We start from the raw sequence: 15,400 nt of genomic DNA, 5'->3' as shown, positions 1-15,400 counted from the left end.
CTTGGGTTGCCGTTGGAAACAAATTTGCTGCTTTTCGAGCCATGTCAGAACAGCTGCCGAGGAGTGAATGTTCAGCCTCCTGAATGCTTGATTGGCAGTGGCATTTGTCTGAAGGTGTCTAGGGACCTTTGGAGATAATTGTCCAGATCAAGCAGGGCTCCTTCACCAGGGAGCTCACAGATACACCAAACTCATACAACATCCCCTCTCCCTCCCTCCGTTATTGGTTTGAGCTTTTGTCCGTCCTCCAACACACACTGTCTTCACTTCAGCCTCTGCTCAGTTTTAATGGAAATCCCCTGTATTTTTTCCTTTTTTTTTCCTCCTGGAAGTCTGACTGTATCTGCATTTCTTTTGCACTACACACATGGTCTCCATAGCAAACTGAATTTTGGTGATTGTTTTTGCCAGTGGAAGAGAAGTGATGCACTAGATCATAAATACGTGGTGGGCATGACTCACCAAAAGTAAATCTGGTTGCTTTTGGAGTTGCTGCGTTATGATTTATGTTTAAGTTGGATATGTTTCAAAATGAAAGCAGGCTTGTGCCAACTCCCTCCTCAGATTAAAGTGGGGAAAAAAAAGAGTTAACCGATGTGATGATTAGTTCGTTGTAGGGCTGGGCGATATGATCTTTTAGTTATATCCCGATATTTTTATGCCATGTCACGAAATACGATATATATCTCGATATTTACCTTAGCTTTGAATTAATGCTTTGGTGCATACAATCACATCAGTAAGATGATTTTGTGTCTACATTAAAACATAATTGTTCAAACTGCATCAAGAAATGCTGATTTTAAACATTCATGCTAAAAGGATGAAATTGTAACGAAGCAAATTGATCAAAACCGTATTTATTGAACAGTTAAAGTGGTAGAAACGTGTCATTTTAAAACAAAGTGCATTTGCGTGATGTAATAAATGCAACGTATGAAAATACGTGCTCTACGGGGGGACTTTTCAAATGATTAAATAAATCTGTGGTACTTCTACCTTTTGTGGCGACACTTTTGCGACATACTTTGCATACTACAGTTGTTTGGTCAACATCTTCTCTCCGGTATCCAAACCACCGCCAGATGAAGGATCCTGTACTGTTTTTCTTCTATTCTTTTCTTTTTTTGCCACTGAAACAGTCTATCCCTTTGAAAAATTATTTTGAATACCATTAAAACCACATTGTATAAATCCGCTTTGTCCTGCTTTATTAAATGTTAGATTATCAAATATCAAATTTAACCAAAGGATTCTTATGTTTTGTGGAGTAGCTATCTGCATATCCTACCATCTTCCTTTATCTGGGCTTGGGACTGCACAGTGACCCAAAAAATACACTTTGACAGAGATACATTTATTTTTTTTATTTGTGTAGTTTTCTTACTTTTAGTTTAGTCTTTAAGTTTTAGCTTCCTTTGGGTTGAACTATTATAAGGCTTTGCTTTATGGATACGTTTTTGAGTTGTCGTGTATTTTTTTTAATCGCAGAGTTTAGCGTAGAAATCAGTCTTATAATACAGTCAGAATGTCCTCGTATCGTCTCCAATAAACGGCTTCAGCCAGCTTTTAATTCAGGATTTGATTCCCACTGCTTTCTGTACTTTCTAGAGACATGACGAGCTAGATAAATATGCTTGTCACACACAGTGGATGAGGTGAGTAAGTGACAGAGACTGTGAATGTAATCAAATAGAATTAATTATTTTTGCGTGACGTGAAAAACCTGGTAATTTACGTCCCACTCTGTAATCCAGAGCGGGATCAGTGGCGGATTTGGCTGTTCAAAGTCAGTCGCCAAAACACCAGGAAAGTCTCCAATAACTCCAGTCAAAGTCGCTACATTTGTCGCTAGTCGCTTTTCACAAAAAAAAAAATCGCCAGATTTCGCGAGAAAGTCGCCAAGTTGGCAACAGTGGCTACACGCTGCCTCTCATGACATAGCACGTAGCTCACGTTATGTACGTAACTAGGTGCGCTTGCTTTAACTCTCTGTGTAAAGCGGTGCAGAGTCGAGTAGGAGGGAGAAAACCCCGCCCACAGCTAAAAACAACTGCGTGACAACAGGATACTCGAATATGATGAATAAAGACATTTTCTATATTCGCACAGGGGACTAGCAACGTTATCTCGAGTATATTCGATATATCGCCCAGCCCTAGTTCTTTGTATTGTTGTGCAAAAATTAAACTCAATAAATTAACTTTTGCTCAGTAAAGCAGTCAAGAAACATTTGTTTTCCAATAAGCACAAAGACATTTTAAGACACTCAAAGAAACTTGATGCAAATTTAATGAAAGTTAAATACCAAGAGTCTGCAAACGGTACCTTTTGAAATAAGATGAAAAATCTGCATTTATTCCACAAAGATACATTTCCTGTTGATAGGAACAACAATGGGGTGATGATTCTTTGGGCTTGTGTTGTAGCCAGTTGCACAGGAAGTATCTCACTGAAAAAAGGCAAGAATTGATTTAGTTAAACACCAGAACAAACATCCCACTGTCCACAAGCTGCAGAATCTGCTATGACCTTTATTATTCTTTGACAGCTATAAAAATAGCAACAGCAGAATGATAACGTCACAGAGTTCGCTGCTTACTGCAGGAATAATGTACAGAAAGACTTACAGCTGATCTAAAAATGTTCTTTTTCTTGAAATCAATCTTCTTTTTCTTGAAATCCACTAGTAATATTGGAAATTTCTAGAAACTAAGGAGTAAAAGTTTGACTTGTAGCCAGACTTTGAGTCCCTTGGCTTGCTGTACTCTCACTATTTATACATTTAGAATTTCTTTTTTCACTTTTAATGTCTGTTTTTTCTGCCTGAACAAATACACACAAGATTCCCTCCCTTTCTCCATCAAGTGTGTTGACAGATGAGAATGCTGTAAAATTATATTATAAACCCTCATTTGGATTACACCCATTGCCCCCTACACAAATTGAACCCAGTTTTACTTTATTTCTGCCCGATCAGCACCAGCAGTTTGTCACCTTTACACAGATTTTGATTGTGGTGCTCATACCCCCCTGTGCCCCCCTGTGGGCCATATGAAGAAGGGCTTTATGGGTGTGCAGGGGAATAGTGGGAGCCGTCTGTCCCCTGGCCCTCATTAGCTAGTTCTTTGTTACAGTAAGCCATACCTCGTGGAGCTCAGATGCAGCATGTCCAGATTAGATCTCACACCCACAAGGAGTCTTGAAAAGCCACCCCTGAATCAAGCCTAATCCTCCTGCAAGACTTTCTTCTTCCACTCCATGCCACACACAGACACAAAGACACGCTTTCACAGCCGCACATACATGGAACTGGTCACACAGCAACTGGAGACTTCAATATTACTTATTGTAGTTTTTGGAGCCTTGTCGCTGCCTTATGTGTTTAATCCCCATCCAGAGATCCTGTCAGCTGCTTACAGGCCTTTTTTTTCCTTTGCTACACAAATCGGCACTGCAGATAACCATCTAATACATCATAAACTGTACCATGAAACAGCCTGCTTTTCATTGGCTTGTGTTCCTCCAGAAATATAAACATCTGAAATGAGTTTCACAACTGAACAAACTAAACTTTGTCTGTCAGATGTTTTTTGGCTTTTAGGGTGTTTATGCAGTAGGTGCTGGCATTGAGCTTTGGCTGTGAAGGGCAGAGAAGTTTCAACTCATTCAGTCGGTCCAAATCCACAAACCGGTTTGACACTGTCTGTTTTGGTGTTTCAGGTCACCACTAAAGAACTTTTATCTTTAAGAGCCTTGAGTGACCATAACACCACTTGGACTGGGCGATATGACGTATATATCCTTAGGGTGATAGAAAATACCAGTTGTTTCATATGAGACTCTATCGTTTACACCACAATATGGTGCTTTACTGCAGTATGTTATGTCAAGATGTGCTTTACGGCACGCTGCAATACAGAAACAAACATGGAGAAAGACGGTAGCAGACGTGTTTCAGGGCAGGGTAATTCGCTAAAAGATGACCAGCCAACCCAAACCGATGAGCTTGTTCATAAGAGGGGAAATTTCTGTTGCATGGATGCGGTTTGGATATAAAAAGACCGACAACAGACTAGCTCAGTCCCAACAACGGACTCCAACACAACCAACTTATTTTATCACCTGCGCAAGAATCCGGATAAAGAACATAGAATAAAGAATAGTCAACGAGCAAACACTGTAAAAGCAGCGTCAAGTGGTGGCAAAAGCTCATAATAAACTCCAGACGCAAACACTGCAGCAGAGCAAAATGAGATTTTGGTCATATCGCCCAGCCCTAAACAGCACCACGCAAGATCCCAACAAGTGTTTGAGCTTCCCATCCCTATATTTCACCACAGCCGCAGTCAGGCGCTTGTTTTTGGTTCTTAATTTGAGCCAAGCCACAAAACCATACGCACGTGTTGACGGTAAAGGACAGTTAACCCTTCATCTGATGGCGAGTTATTCACAGCTCCGGCCTTCACACTCACTGGTAGAATTTCACAGGCTTCTGTCACCATGACGGAGTGGATTTCGGCAACCATTGCACTGGTTCAATTTGTTGTTCCAGGTTTTTTGTGGAGGGATAGTGTTCCTTTGAGTTTACACCTTTGTGTTGTCTCATAAACCTCTTCAAAGCATTTTCCTTCTTGGTGTTAAAGAGTTGTTTTATGGTGTGTTTGAACATGGCCGGCATCCCATTAACCTGTTCCAGCTTCTCTCGGTTTCATATCAAGGCAAGTTAATGCTTTTGGACTTTGTGTGCTTGGTTAACCCAACAAGCTTTGTAGGGACTTTATGTTAGGCTATGTAAAATAGTTCTTTCTATTTTTTTTCTGTCTTTTTTATTTTATTTTTACTTTAAAAATGAACCAATGAATGAATCAAGACTGTAGTTTATTTTTTCTTCCACAAAATCTGCATGTAGTTTATTAAACTTTCCATCGCATTAAGTGACATATCTGCATGTTTATGAGAGCCAGGATCACAGTGCATCAATAAACAAACAATAAAATAGTTAGACCAGCTTTATAGAATTCAAATAAGACCAAAATGATTGTTCTCAGGTTATTTAGTTATATTCTGTTGTCAGTTCATAAAGCTTTTACATTTCATCAGCAATTTCCCAGAATCGGACTCCTCTGTTTAACTACAGTACCTGAGATGAACTGAATTATCCCTGAGGCTTTAGAAGTTCTACCCTGATGTGAAAACATGACCCAGATTCCCTTGCTGGTAAAACAAAGCAAAGTCAAGAGCTTACATACAAATCCTTTTCTCTTCTTTTGCTCTGTGTGTGCACATCGAGCCGTAGAAAGCATTCCCATTCTTTAATCCAGTGTGTGGCAAATCTGCCGGACCATTGTTGACCAGAGTGAGGAGGCGAGATGGACGGCTGAGGTGAAGCCTATGTGTGCAGCTCTTCACGACGCTTGCAGCCATGTTCATCTACACATAAACACGGTCACACACACTAACCATGAAATCACATGAGTGTACAGAGAGCGCTCTCCGGACAGGATTGTTGTGGTCGTGTTTGTTGCCCTGGTAACTGCACAAGTTTCTGGGTGGCGCGCCTTGTTTTTGTTTGCATGGCACCAAACGCATTTTCCTGCCAACACATCATGTCTCTAATCATGTGTTTTCGATTTGCGGGGATTCCGAGACATATACGATGTGGTTTGAAAGCTTATAACAATCTGAGTGAAGCATTGTTTGGTTGGAAACTGGACCTCAAATAGCAATGTGGTGGACAAACACAAACTGCATGGTTCTCATATATATAGCCGTCCTCGTAAGGCTTAATCCTTGTCCTGGCGTCCACAAGACAACTGTCTCAGCTGGCTGTTTGGCGGCTTCTATTTCTGCTGCCTTTTCCGTACAGAATACCGCATGCTATATTGAGCTAAGTGAGTGTGGTAGCAAGCTGCTCATAGCCAAACGCTCAGAGGGAACATTCCACGACTGGGTTCCTGATGTTGCTTTCGTGGCCGCTGCAGTCTCTGATGACAAATATTCCTCAGAAATAAATAGACTGTTTTGGATTTTGACCATCCAATAGACTCATCCAGTGGACTTCAGACCTGCCATGCATCAGCTGATGCAAGCAGCATGCATTATCTTGATTATGGGATAGTCTTTCTGACATACCTTGGAATTGTTTTAAAGTGTTACAGACTTATTTAACATTTGTTAAGAAGACTTGAAGCAGTAGGGAAGTCCGTTGAAGCAGCACAAATGCACCCTGCAGATGAAAATATGATTAAATATTAAACTGATGATGTGGTGCTGCGACTCCTCCAGAGAGAAGAGCTAAAAGGTATCAGAGCTGTGTCCATGCAGCTCTCAACCATCTCTGCTCCTGAAATAAAATGAGTTACCAGACCTTTTTTGAGTTTTGAGATGGATGAAGGAGCTATTCCATTGTTAAAGTATGAAGGTGTGTGTCAGCTGGATTCAGAGTTTAGTTTTATGTCGGTGCTAAATCAGTTATTGGGAACAAATTGTCCTCAGCAGGAAGGTAGGGTGTATGCAAGCGCATAGGTTACAATGGGACATGTTTAAAGTTTGAGGGATCAGGTGTCAAAAGTAATTATTATGACTTTCATAAAGTAGGATTGTGCAGCTTATAAATTATTTTCGTTTCACCTGAAGCTTACAGAAGTCGGAGCACTTTGGAGAATCAGGTTTCCTGACACCACCTGAACTAGAAGCAACAAAAAATATTTTTCACCATCTAAGTAAACTCAGATCTTCAGATAAAATCTTATAACAATATAAATAAACAGTGTTGCAGCTATCTGACAATTCAGCAAAGTAGAAACTAAAATTAGATAAATTAATAAATGATCATTTAAATAATGCAACATAGTTCTTTTTTTCTTTATTAGATTGATTCAGAGTATTTTTTTTTTTTTTAGTAATTGGACCGAGCGATGACATGATGGCGGGTCGTGGACGAGCAAAGTCAAGAAGTAAAGACTTCGCCTGAGGACCGTCTGCCATGATGAGGGGTAGTGGCTTGCAGGAGGAGAAGTGACAGGACAAGAGATATCTAAGAACAGGAATCACATTGATTAGTTAAAAAAAAAATTAATTGATAAAAATAAAATTATTTTTACAAAAAATAAATGAAGATTGAGGATGGGAGTGTAAAAGTCCCGCAGGGAATGAGAAAGAGACCGAGATCTTTGTTTAACCTGTAGAAAATGGGCCTGCATAACGAGTCTGTCCTGCAATAAGCTGCCAGCCGAGGTAAAATGGACACGTTACAGGAGAAAAAAGGAACAGAAAATATACATAGTTATCAGCTGCAACGTTTTTAAAACAAGTTTGTAATTGTGTTTTACTTAAACCCCTTATATTTTTGTGGTTTTCAAGATGTTTCAAATAATTGTGCCAGGATTTGTGCCTAATTCTACAAACTGAGTGTTGTGGTTGCTGTCTACAGGAGGAAAGAAGCTCTGTCTTCACAAGATGTTAACACAACTGATAAAACAACCAAAAAATAACATGTCTTCATCTGCACATTTCCCGTATTTGGAAATACCAGATATTTAATGCAAGACAAAATCCACAGACTCACAGATGGGAGGACATAATCCAGTAATTAGTGGCAGATAAAACCTGAAATTGAGCTTATGAGAGCTTTGATTTGCTGACATCTTGTTTCATTTATATGCAATAGATGCACAAATGTTCTTAGGAATCAACATCCCTTTAGTAACATCAAGTCATGATGAAATCAGGTGAAGCTCTGCTTGGAAAGGAACGAGTAACTGGACAGCGAAGAAGAGGCATAAAGTATAAATGTGTCAATTAAAATGGGAAACTTCAACACTTTTTGGCATTTTATTGACTGGAAATCAACAAAAAAATAAGACTTAACAGATACAGATACTCACTTAATTCGTCTGTCTTGTTTATTTTCAGAAAGTTCTGCAGTAATGTTTCATAAAAAACTTTAAATTTAAGATCAGATCAGATTTGTATGTCCAGAATTGATCAGCATATCTTCATCAGTTGCTGAGGTAACAAAGGAAGCACATTAACTATGCAGCTACACTGGTTATCCTGCTTTCTAATGGTTTATTCCGTCCAGCTTTGCCCCTAAAGAAGAGTCATGCTGTCCTCTTCAATCCTCTACAGGTACTTGGTTCTGGTCACTCTGGATTGGATGATGCTAAAGATGCCTTAAATGTTATTTAATCATCCAGACCTAAATAAATGTAGTTATAAGCTGATTTTTATAAAAATCTGATATTTAATTCTTTTGCGGTTCAGGCAACAATTTGCTTGTCTTTACGTCATATATTTACTTTATTAATGACCTTTTTAGTCTGTAAGTAGGCCCTACAAGTGCCTATAAAGAAGATTGTGAGTAGATCTTTGCTGTGGTGGGTGAAATGTGTGTGAAATGGACAAAAAGCTGATCTGTTTGGATCTGCAGTCAAAAAGGTGGAAGGTTTGTCGAGTTAGGTGAATTTCACACCAATAGCTGTGTAAAAACCAATCAAAACACGAGCCCTCAAAGTAGTTTTTACACGTGAATGACATCTGTAGCGTTACTCATCCTTATATAACCATGTTTGTACTGTAGATAAATAAGAGCTCAACATGCAGCGTCTTTATGTGGCTCGTGGTGTTCCCTCTGACCACCATGTGAGCCACTCAGGCGTTAGGCCTTTGTAGTTGCCAGATGAGCTGCAGGCTTTCGAACGTGGGTGGATTAGAAGTGCATTTTTGTGTCTTATACATTTCACAGCATCCATATGCTTCCTTACCCACATGTGACATTCTTGACTACTTCCACTCGCTGTGAAAACAGTCCAAGTTATTCCTGCTCCTGTCTGATAGCAGCTTAGCAGAGGAAAAGAAATGTCTTTTTCAATGTTTAAATTTCTCACCTTGCACTCATTTGTGCACCTTCCTCTCTCCGTTCGTTTGTTGTTGTGATTAATCGATCAGCCTCGGCACGTGTGAGTCCACGCGTGTGTTGGCGGGCGTTCAGACACAAGTTTTTTTTAAAAAAGGCTCGCTGCAGAAGAGCGAGGGAGGCAGATGAAGGAGACAGGAAAGGAGGGAAATTCACTTCAGGCTGCTTGGTGTGTGTATGCGAATGTGTGTGTGCATACTTCAGAGAGAGTTTTGTGTGGTGAGTGGGTGGGTGCGTCAGTCAGTCGGCCTGGGTTCTCTGCAGTGCACTCCGCTGCTGCTCTCCTCCCGGCTGAGTGGAAACATCATCTGTCTGTGGGACGCTCAGAGGAACGGCCCTGTTTCTCCGAACTGAGACCAGGACACACGGACTGAGGAGGACTGGTGGAGTTAAGCAGGCTCGGCTTGAAACTTTGACAGCTCAGAAAGAGAAGAAGAGTTGGGAAGAAGACGTTGAGAGAGAAGCGTGGCATTGAGGATAGTGTTCATCCCTTGGACCACCTAGACCCGCCGCCTCAGACTTGGCTATGCCATGCTGGCCCAGAGGAACGGGCTTCCACCGGGCTGTAAGCCGGTTCCTCTGAAGGATCACCCTGACCTGCGGGATGTGGATGTGAAAGCAGAAGACTGCTGCTCCCTCTCCTCTTCCTTGTCATCTGGAGGCTGCCCCTGGGCTCGACTGGCCGGGGTGGACGGCTGCTTGTCGGAGCCATACTGTCTTTGGTTCCAGCTTTTGGCCCGTGCCTACTGGGGTGAGGTGGAGCTGGGCCTCACCAGCCCCAACCGCAGCGTTTCCTGGGCTCGGCTCCGGGAAGCCTCCAGGAAGAACTGTGTCCGATCTCGGGTAAGGAGCGGACAGGTCTCTATGTGAGGTGGAGGGCATCCTTGCACAGAGCAGACTGTGTTACGTTTGTAAGGACGTGTCAGAGACTGGCAGAGGCATCGAGGTTTACATTGGAAACATTTGAGATGGGAGGAGAGGTTAGGGGCGGCTACACTTTGTTGTGCTGTCTGAGGAATTTGGTGTGCGTCATCCTGCTCTGCAGCAGCAGGGTCGTCCTGTTTCACTGACCGATATCTTCTGTAATGTGAGCGCGTCTGTGTGTGTGTTTGGGTTAGGTTTAGTTTATTGTTATTGGTCCCTATGGTGGTTTCAGCATGACACTCTTCTGTTTGCTGTCCGAAGATTATGTTTTTTTTTTTTTTGTTCCCGCTCAGCGCATAAGAAAGGCTCATACTTTCAGCATTTCTTCGGAACTAAAATTCCCTAAACCGGTCATTTGTTATTTTCTGTGTACGGGAAACAAAGACTGAATGAAGTGAAGTAAGTCGTTACTCACTAAGATTAACATTTCCCCATGACAAAGTGGATAAAAGTGACTAATGTGGGGAGTAAATCATGGAGGAAAAAGTACCAGAATGAAAGCTGTGCAGCTCTGTGACGACTAAAAGGTTTAAGAAAATAGTTTTGATTAAAAATAAAAAAGAAAAAAAAAGCTGAGTCCACGTGTAATGTCATTCAAATGCAGCCAAACTCCTCCTTCCATATGCATAAAGAAGCAGGGATAGGCATGCAAATGTACCCTTCTGCAGGCTGTGGTACCATATGGCAACAAACATTAAACCCTCAGCTTGTTCTGTCGAGTAGACTGCATGCATAATTGAGTAGTATTTATCAGGTTATTGTGAGTTTGCAGATTTAAGGTTAATCCAGCCACTCTTTTATGCGAATCTTTTAGCAGCAGCAGCTTCCTTATCGTCTCCTCTGCTTTTCTGACGCTTGTCTTCCTCCATCATTCAACATTTAAGCCAAGCGGTTTAACTGTTGCGTAATACATCTTTAAATTTTAAGCATAAAATGAAAACATACTGTCATCTCCTCGTGTTGCTTTCCCCGACCGCATTACAGACTGGCTTACTTCCAGATCCACACCACTGGGTGTTTATTGGTGGTGATTTCACCAGTCAAACCATTAGGCCTACACCCTCCCACTCTCTGGGGGCTTTTTCATCTGCTGCTTCCAGACATTGAGAGGAGAGGTGGGGAAAGAGTAGCTTGAGGGCTGGTGGGGGATCATGTCTTTGTCTTGGGCCCATACCCAGGATGTATTTTGGTAGGAGAAGAGCCTGCAGAGTGATTTGGAATGAGGCTGAAACTCTTGGCAGGCCTAAAGTTACTGCGGTAATGTCAGCAACGACCGCTAACGGCGCAGCGGTTCAGCTCCATCATTATGTTGATGATGGATGTGACAGGAGCTTCACAGCAACAGGAAAGCTCAGTGATGGAGGTGTAGAGTTGCCCTGATAAAGAATTACTGAATATTTCCTGTTTTTATAGGGAAGGCGATATTAAATCTGACTTTTAGAAGGTGTAAAAACATAGTTTTGTATTAAAATCCACAATAATACTTCAGTTAGTGTTTTTATGAGCTGTCATTCTTGGAACGAAGATGTTTAAGAACAAACCGTAGTAAAAATCCCACATCAGTCAGATTACAGGAGATAGTTTGACCAATAAACATGCTATTGGTTAATAACAGGCAAAATGGCAAACACGACTAATTTGTTTTAATCACCTGAAAAGGTATTATTACTGTGCAGGAAGTATAACCAGTTCTTGCAGTGCAAGCATTGAAATATACGTGGAAATAACCCAAAATAAAGCAAAGAAATTACAGCAGCTGTTTAAAGACGAGACCTTTGCGGTCGTTGTTTGTCCATTTTTGGAGTTGGCAGCGTTGACGTCAACGTCTAGACTGATCCTATTTTTTGACATATCCAGCTTTAGTCTCTTCTCTGCCATTGACGATGTTGGGATTGATTTTAAAGGTCCCACTTCTTGGTTTTAATTGGTAAGTGAGAGTTAAATAACATTCATCATGAACTGTTTTCCCCCTGACGGTGCTTAGAGTGCAGCGTTTAAGAAAAAGCTGTTGACTGATGCTAATTTTGCACCATGAGACTGACGTTTCATGTGTAAATGAAACACTTATAATACCCTTTTCTACTCTCGCTTCCTGTTGTGTGTGAAGCCACTTTCATCTTTCACACACACTCATAGGATTCTCAGTGGGCACGACTTGGGACGACTGGGATTAGATTGACTCAGACTACGTTCAGACTGCAGGGCTTGCTGCTCATATCGGATGTTTTTGTGAAATTCGAATTATTTGAAAGTCCGTTCACATTTCCGATCAAATGTGACTTGTATGTGATCTCCTGTATGAACCTCATGCGCACCAGAAGCGCCCCGCATGCGTAGAAGACACGGCGTCGTGCAGTGAGCGTGCGTGTGACGTCTTTGTGTTTGCAGAAGTAAATATGGATGGCAGCAGAGCATTTGCTATTTTAAAAGTTTTGTCCAACCGTAAAAATTAAATAAAAGTTAAAAGTTTTGTCCAACAACATTGTAAATGGGTTCGTTTTAAGGAGACGTTTACGTCGGAGAAAAGTCAAAGTTTTGGTCGAGGCCTTTTTTGGAGCTGTGGCAGCAACAACTGTAGAGAGAAACGTTTGGGTACGGAGTCGCAGTCAGGATTGGTGGGAGAGTGATGTGAGCGCATTTACCGATAAAGAGTTTATAAACAACAAATGCAGAATAATGACGTTTGTCGTGTATCAATGACGCGTCGGTCGGATTAATGCGACCTGACCGTTCAGACTGAAGGACATTTTCCCTTTAATTAATACATCACTACTAAATCTTATCAATATGTCTTTAGTGACAGGATATGTACCACAATCATTCAAAACTGCTGTAATCAAGCCTTTACTTAAAAAGCAATCTCTGGATCCAGAGGTGATAGCAAATTATAGACCTATATCTAACCTCCCGTTTATGTCCAAAATTCTGGAGAAAATAGTTTCAGCTCAGCTACATGCCCACCTGAGCAGAAATAATTTATGTGAGGAGTTTCAGTCAGGATTTAGAGCTCATCATAGCACTGAGACAGCATTGGTGAAAGTTACTAATGACCTTCTTATGGCCTCAGACAAAGGACTTGTGTCCGTACTTATCTTGCTTGATCTTAGTGCTGCATTTGATACAGTCGATCATAACATTCTGTTACAAAGACTAGAACAGGTGATTGGAATTACAGGTACAGCGTTAAGCTGGTTTAAATCATATTTATCTGATAGACTTCAGTTTGTTCATGTAAATGACAAGTCCTCCTCCCAAACTACAGTAAGTCATGGAGTTCCTCAAGGTTCTGTACTTGGACCAATACTCTTCACACTATATATGCTCCCTTTAGGCAAAATTATTAGACAGCATGGAATAAACTTTCATTGTTATGCAGATGATACTCAACTATACTTATCCTTTAAACCAGATGAAACAAATCAGCCCAATAGGCTACAAAATTGTCTCATAGACATAAAGACTTGGATGTCTAGAAATTTTCTCCTCTTAAACTCAGATAAGACTGAAGTAATTCTCGTTGGATCTGAAAAACTCAGAGCTAAATTTTCCGGTTTTGTAATGAACCTGGATGGCATTACTTTAGCTTCCAGTGCTACAGTGAGAAACCTTGGAGTAATATTTGACCCTGACCTGTCCTTTGGCCCACATATTAAGCAGGTTACTAAAACAGCCTTCTTTCATTTACGTAATATAGCCAAAATTAGGGACATTCTGTCTCGGAGTGATGCAGAAAAACTGGTTCACGCTTTTGTTACTTCGAGACTAGATTACTGTAACTCTCTATTACTGGGCTGTCCTAAATATGCCCTGAAAAGCTTTCAGCTGATCCAGAATTCTGCAGCCAGAGTCCTGACCAGAACCAGCATGAGAGATCATATTTCTCCAGTTTTAGCCTCTCTTCATTGGCTGCCTGTTGAATCTAGAATAGAATTTAAAATCCTTCTCCTTACATATAAAGCCCTCCACAACCAGGCACCACTATATATCAAAGACCTCATTGTTCCTTATATACCAAGTAGAGTACTTCGTTCGCAGACTGCAGGCTTACTTGTGGTTCCTAGAGTCTCAAAGAGCCGAGCAGGAGGCAGAGCCTTTGGTTATCAGGCCCCTCTCTTATGGAATAAGCTCCCAGTTAGTGTTAGGGAAGCAGACACCCTCCCCACCTTTAAGACTAGGCTGAAGACTTATCTTTTTGATAAGTCCTATAGCTAGGGATGGTTAGCATCCCTTAGTTATGCTGCTATAGGTTTAGACTGCTGAGGGACATTTCCTGATACACTGAGCTTCTTTCTTTTTCTCTTTATCTCTTTCTTTTACCCCCCCCCCCCCCCCCCCCCATAACAGTGTTGCATCATTAACATGTATGTCTCCTGTCTCAGCAGGTCTCCCTGGCCGGGAGTAGCAGTTCCTGTTGTCTGTTGTCTTTCTGTCCTCTTCCCCCCACACAGCAGAGGCAGATGGCTGCCTGTCCTGAGCCGGGTTCTGCTGGAGGTTTCCTTCCTGTTAAAAGGGAGTTTTTTCCTTCCCACTGTCGCCAGTGTGCTTGCTCAGGATGGGAGATTGAGTTGGACTCAACTCAATCTGTTGGTTTCCTTATATAGGCTGTTATGAATTGGCCTTCATTATGTTTTCCCCTCTGTCTGTAAAGCGTCTTGAGATGGCATTGCCGTGATTTGACGCTATATAAATAAAGTTGAATTGAATTGAATTGAATTGAAGTTGCATGGCAAAAGATCAGATACATATCAGGTTCAGGACCACGTATCCAAGCTGCCTGGGTCGCATTAGAAAATATCAGATCTGTGTCATTCAGACTGTTAAGAAAAGATCGGTTACAGGTCGCATCGGGGCAAAAACATCGGATTTAAGTCACTTCAGCCTGTAGTGTGAACGTAGCCTCCGTCTCTTGATCTGACGCATTAGCATTTGATTGGCTGTCGCTTCTGCTGTTTCTTGAAAAAGTTGAACTATTCTTCACTTTCCAACAGTTTGCAAAGCAAAGGACCCAGAATTTAATGTAACCTCAATCAAACTGAATGATACGAAAGACCGTAGATGCCTGAAACGTTTATGTTTGTGTGTATTTTGGACATGGTTGTTTTACACGTCCTTGTTCTTCTCCAGTCTTACGGTGACGACGCGACATGCTGGTTGAATCCTGATTGGCTTCAAGTTATTTCAACCAACATGATCCAAGACTGGTCTTCATATTCCTGAAACTTCCCTCCAGTAACCCTCTGGTCGTACGTTGTTGTATTTAACACATCTTATGCATCTGTTCGCTTGATGTCATGAAAAATTGTATTTCTGGAAGGACTCTAAATTTCACGTAGTGATTCATCTTCTCCTTCAAACAGCAGTGACTGTCAGAAGGTTGTTTATGACCTGTTGTCTTTCTGCGGATGTGTGACTGGGGTTCAAACAGTGGGATTGCTGGTTCAGTTCCCACCTTCCTCAGTGAAGATGTATCAATTATCCTTGGATTAGATACTGAACCGCCACATCTCTCCCTCTGTTGGTCGCTTTGGATAAATAGACATCCGTTAAATGAGGGGA

General features: G+C 41.4%; 1 protein-coding gene across 8 annotated transcripts in view; it reads left to right on the top strand.

Annotated features, from left to right (window-relative positions):
* Positions 1-15,400, top strand: part of arhgap21a (Rho GTPase activating protein 21a) — a 108,441-nt gene that overhangs the window by 35,413 nt on the left and 57,628 nt on the right. For 4 of the 8 annotated variants that reach the window (XM_079259810.1, XM_079259811.1, XM_079259812.1 and 1 more), the window contains exon 1: positions 9,316-9,763. The exons of 2 other annotated variants lie outside the window; for them this stretch is intronic. In XM_079259810.1, coding sequence (XP_079115936.1) covers positions 9,452-9,763 — 312 coding nt within the window. In that variant the 5' untranslated portion in view covers positions 9,316-9,451. Of the gene's footprint in view, positions 1-6,941; positions 6,960-9,315; positions 9,764-15,007; positions 15,088-15,400 lie in introns of those variants that run through there. 2 more of the 8 variants (XM_079259816.1, XM_079259815.1) reach the window with 2 other exon arrangements.

The sequence above is a fragment of the Telmatherina bonti genome (genome assembly GCF_933228915.1).
Source record: "Telmatherina bonti genome assembly, chromosome: 20".
Lineage (NCBI taxonomy): Eukaryota > Metazoa > Chordata > Actinopteri > Atheriniformes > Telmatherinidae > Telmatherina > Telmatherina bonti.
The sequence above is the reverse complement of the archived record's forward strand: the minus strand, read 5'-3'. Positions and strand labels throughout refer to the sequence as shown.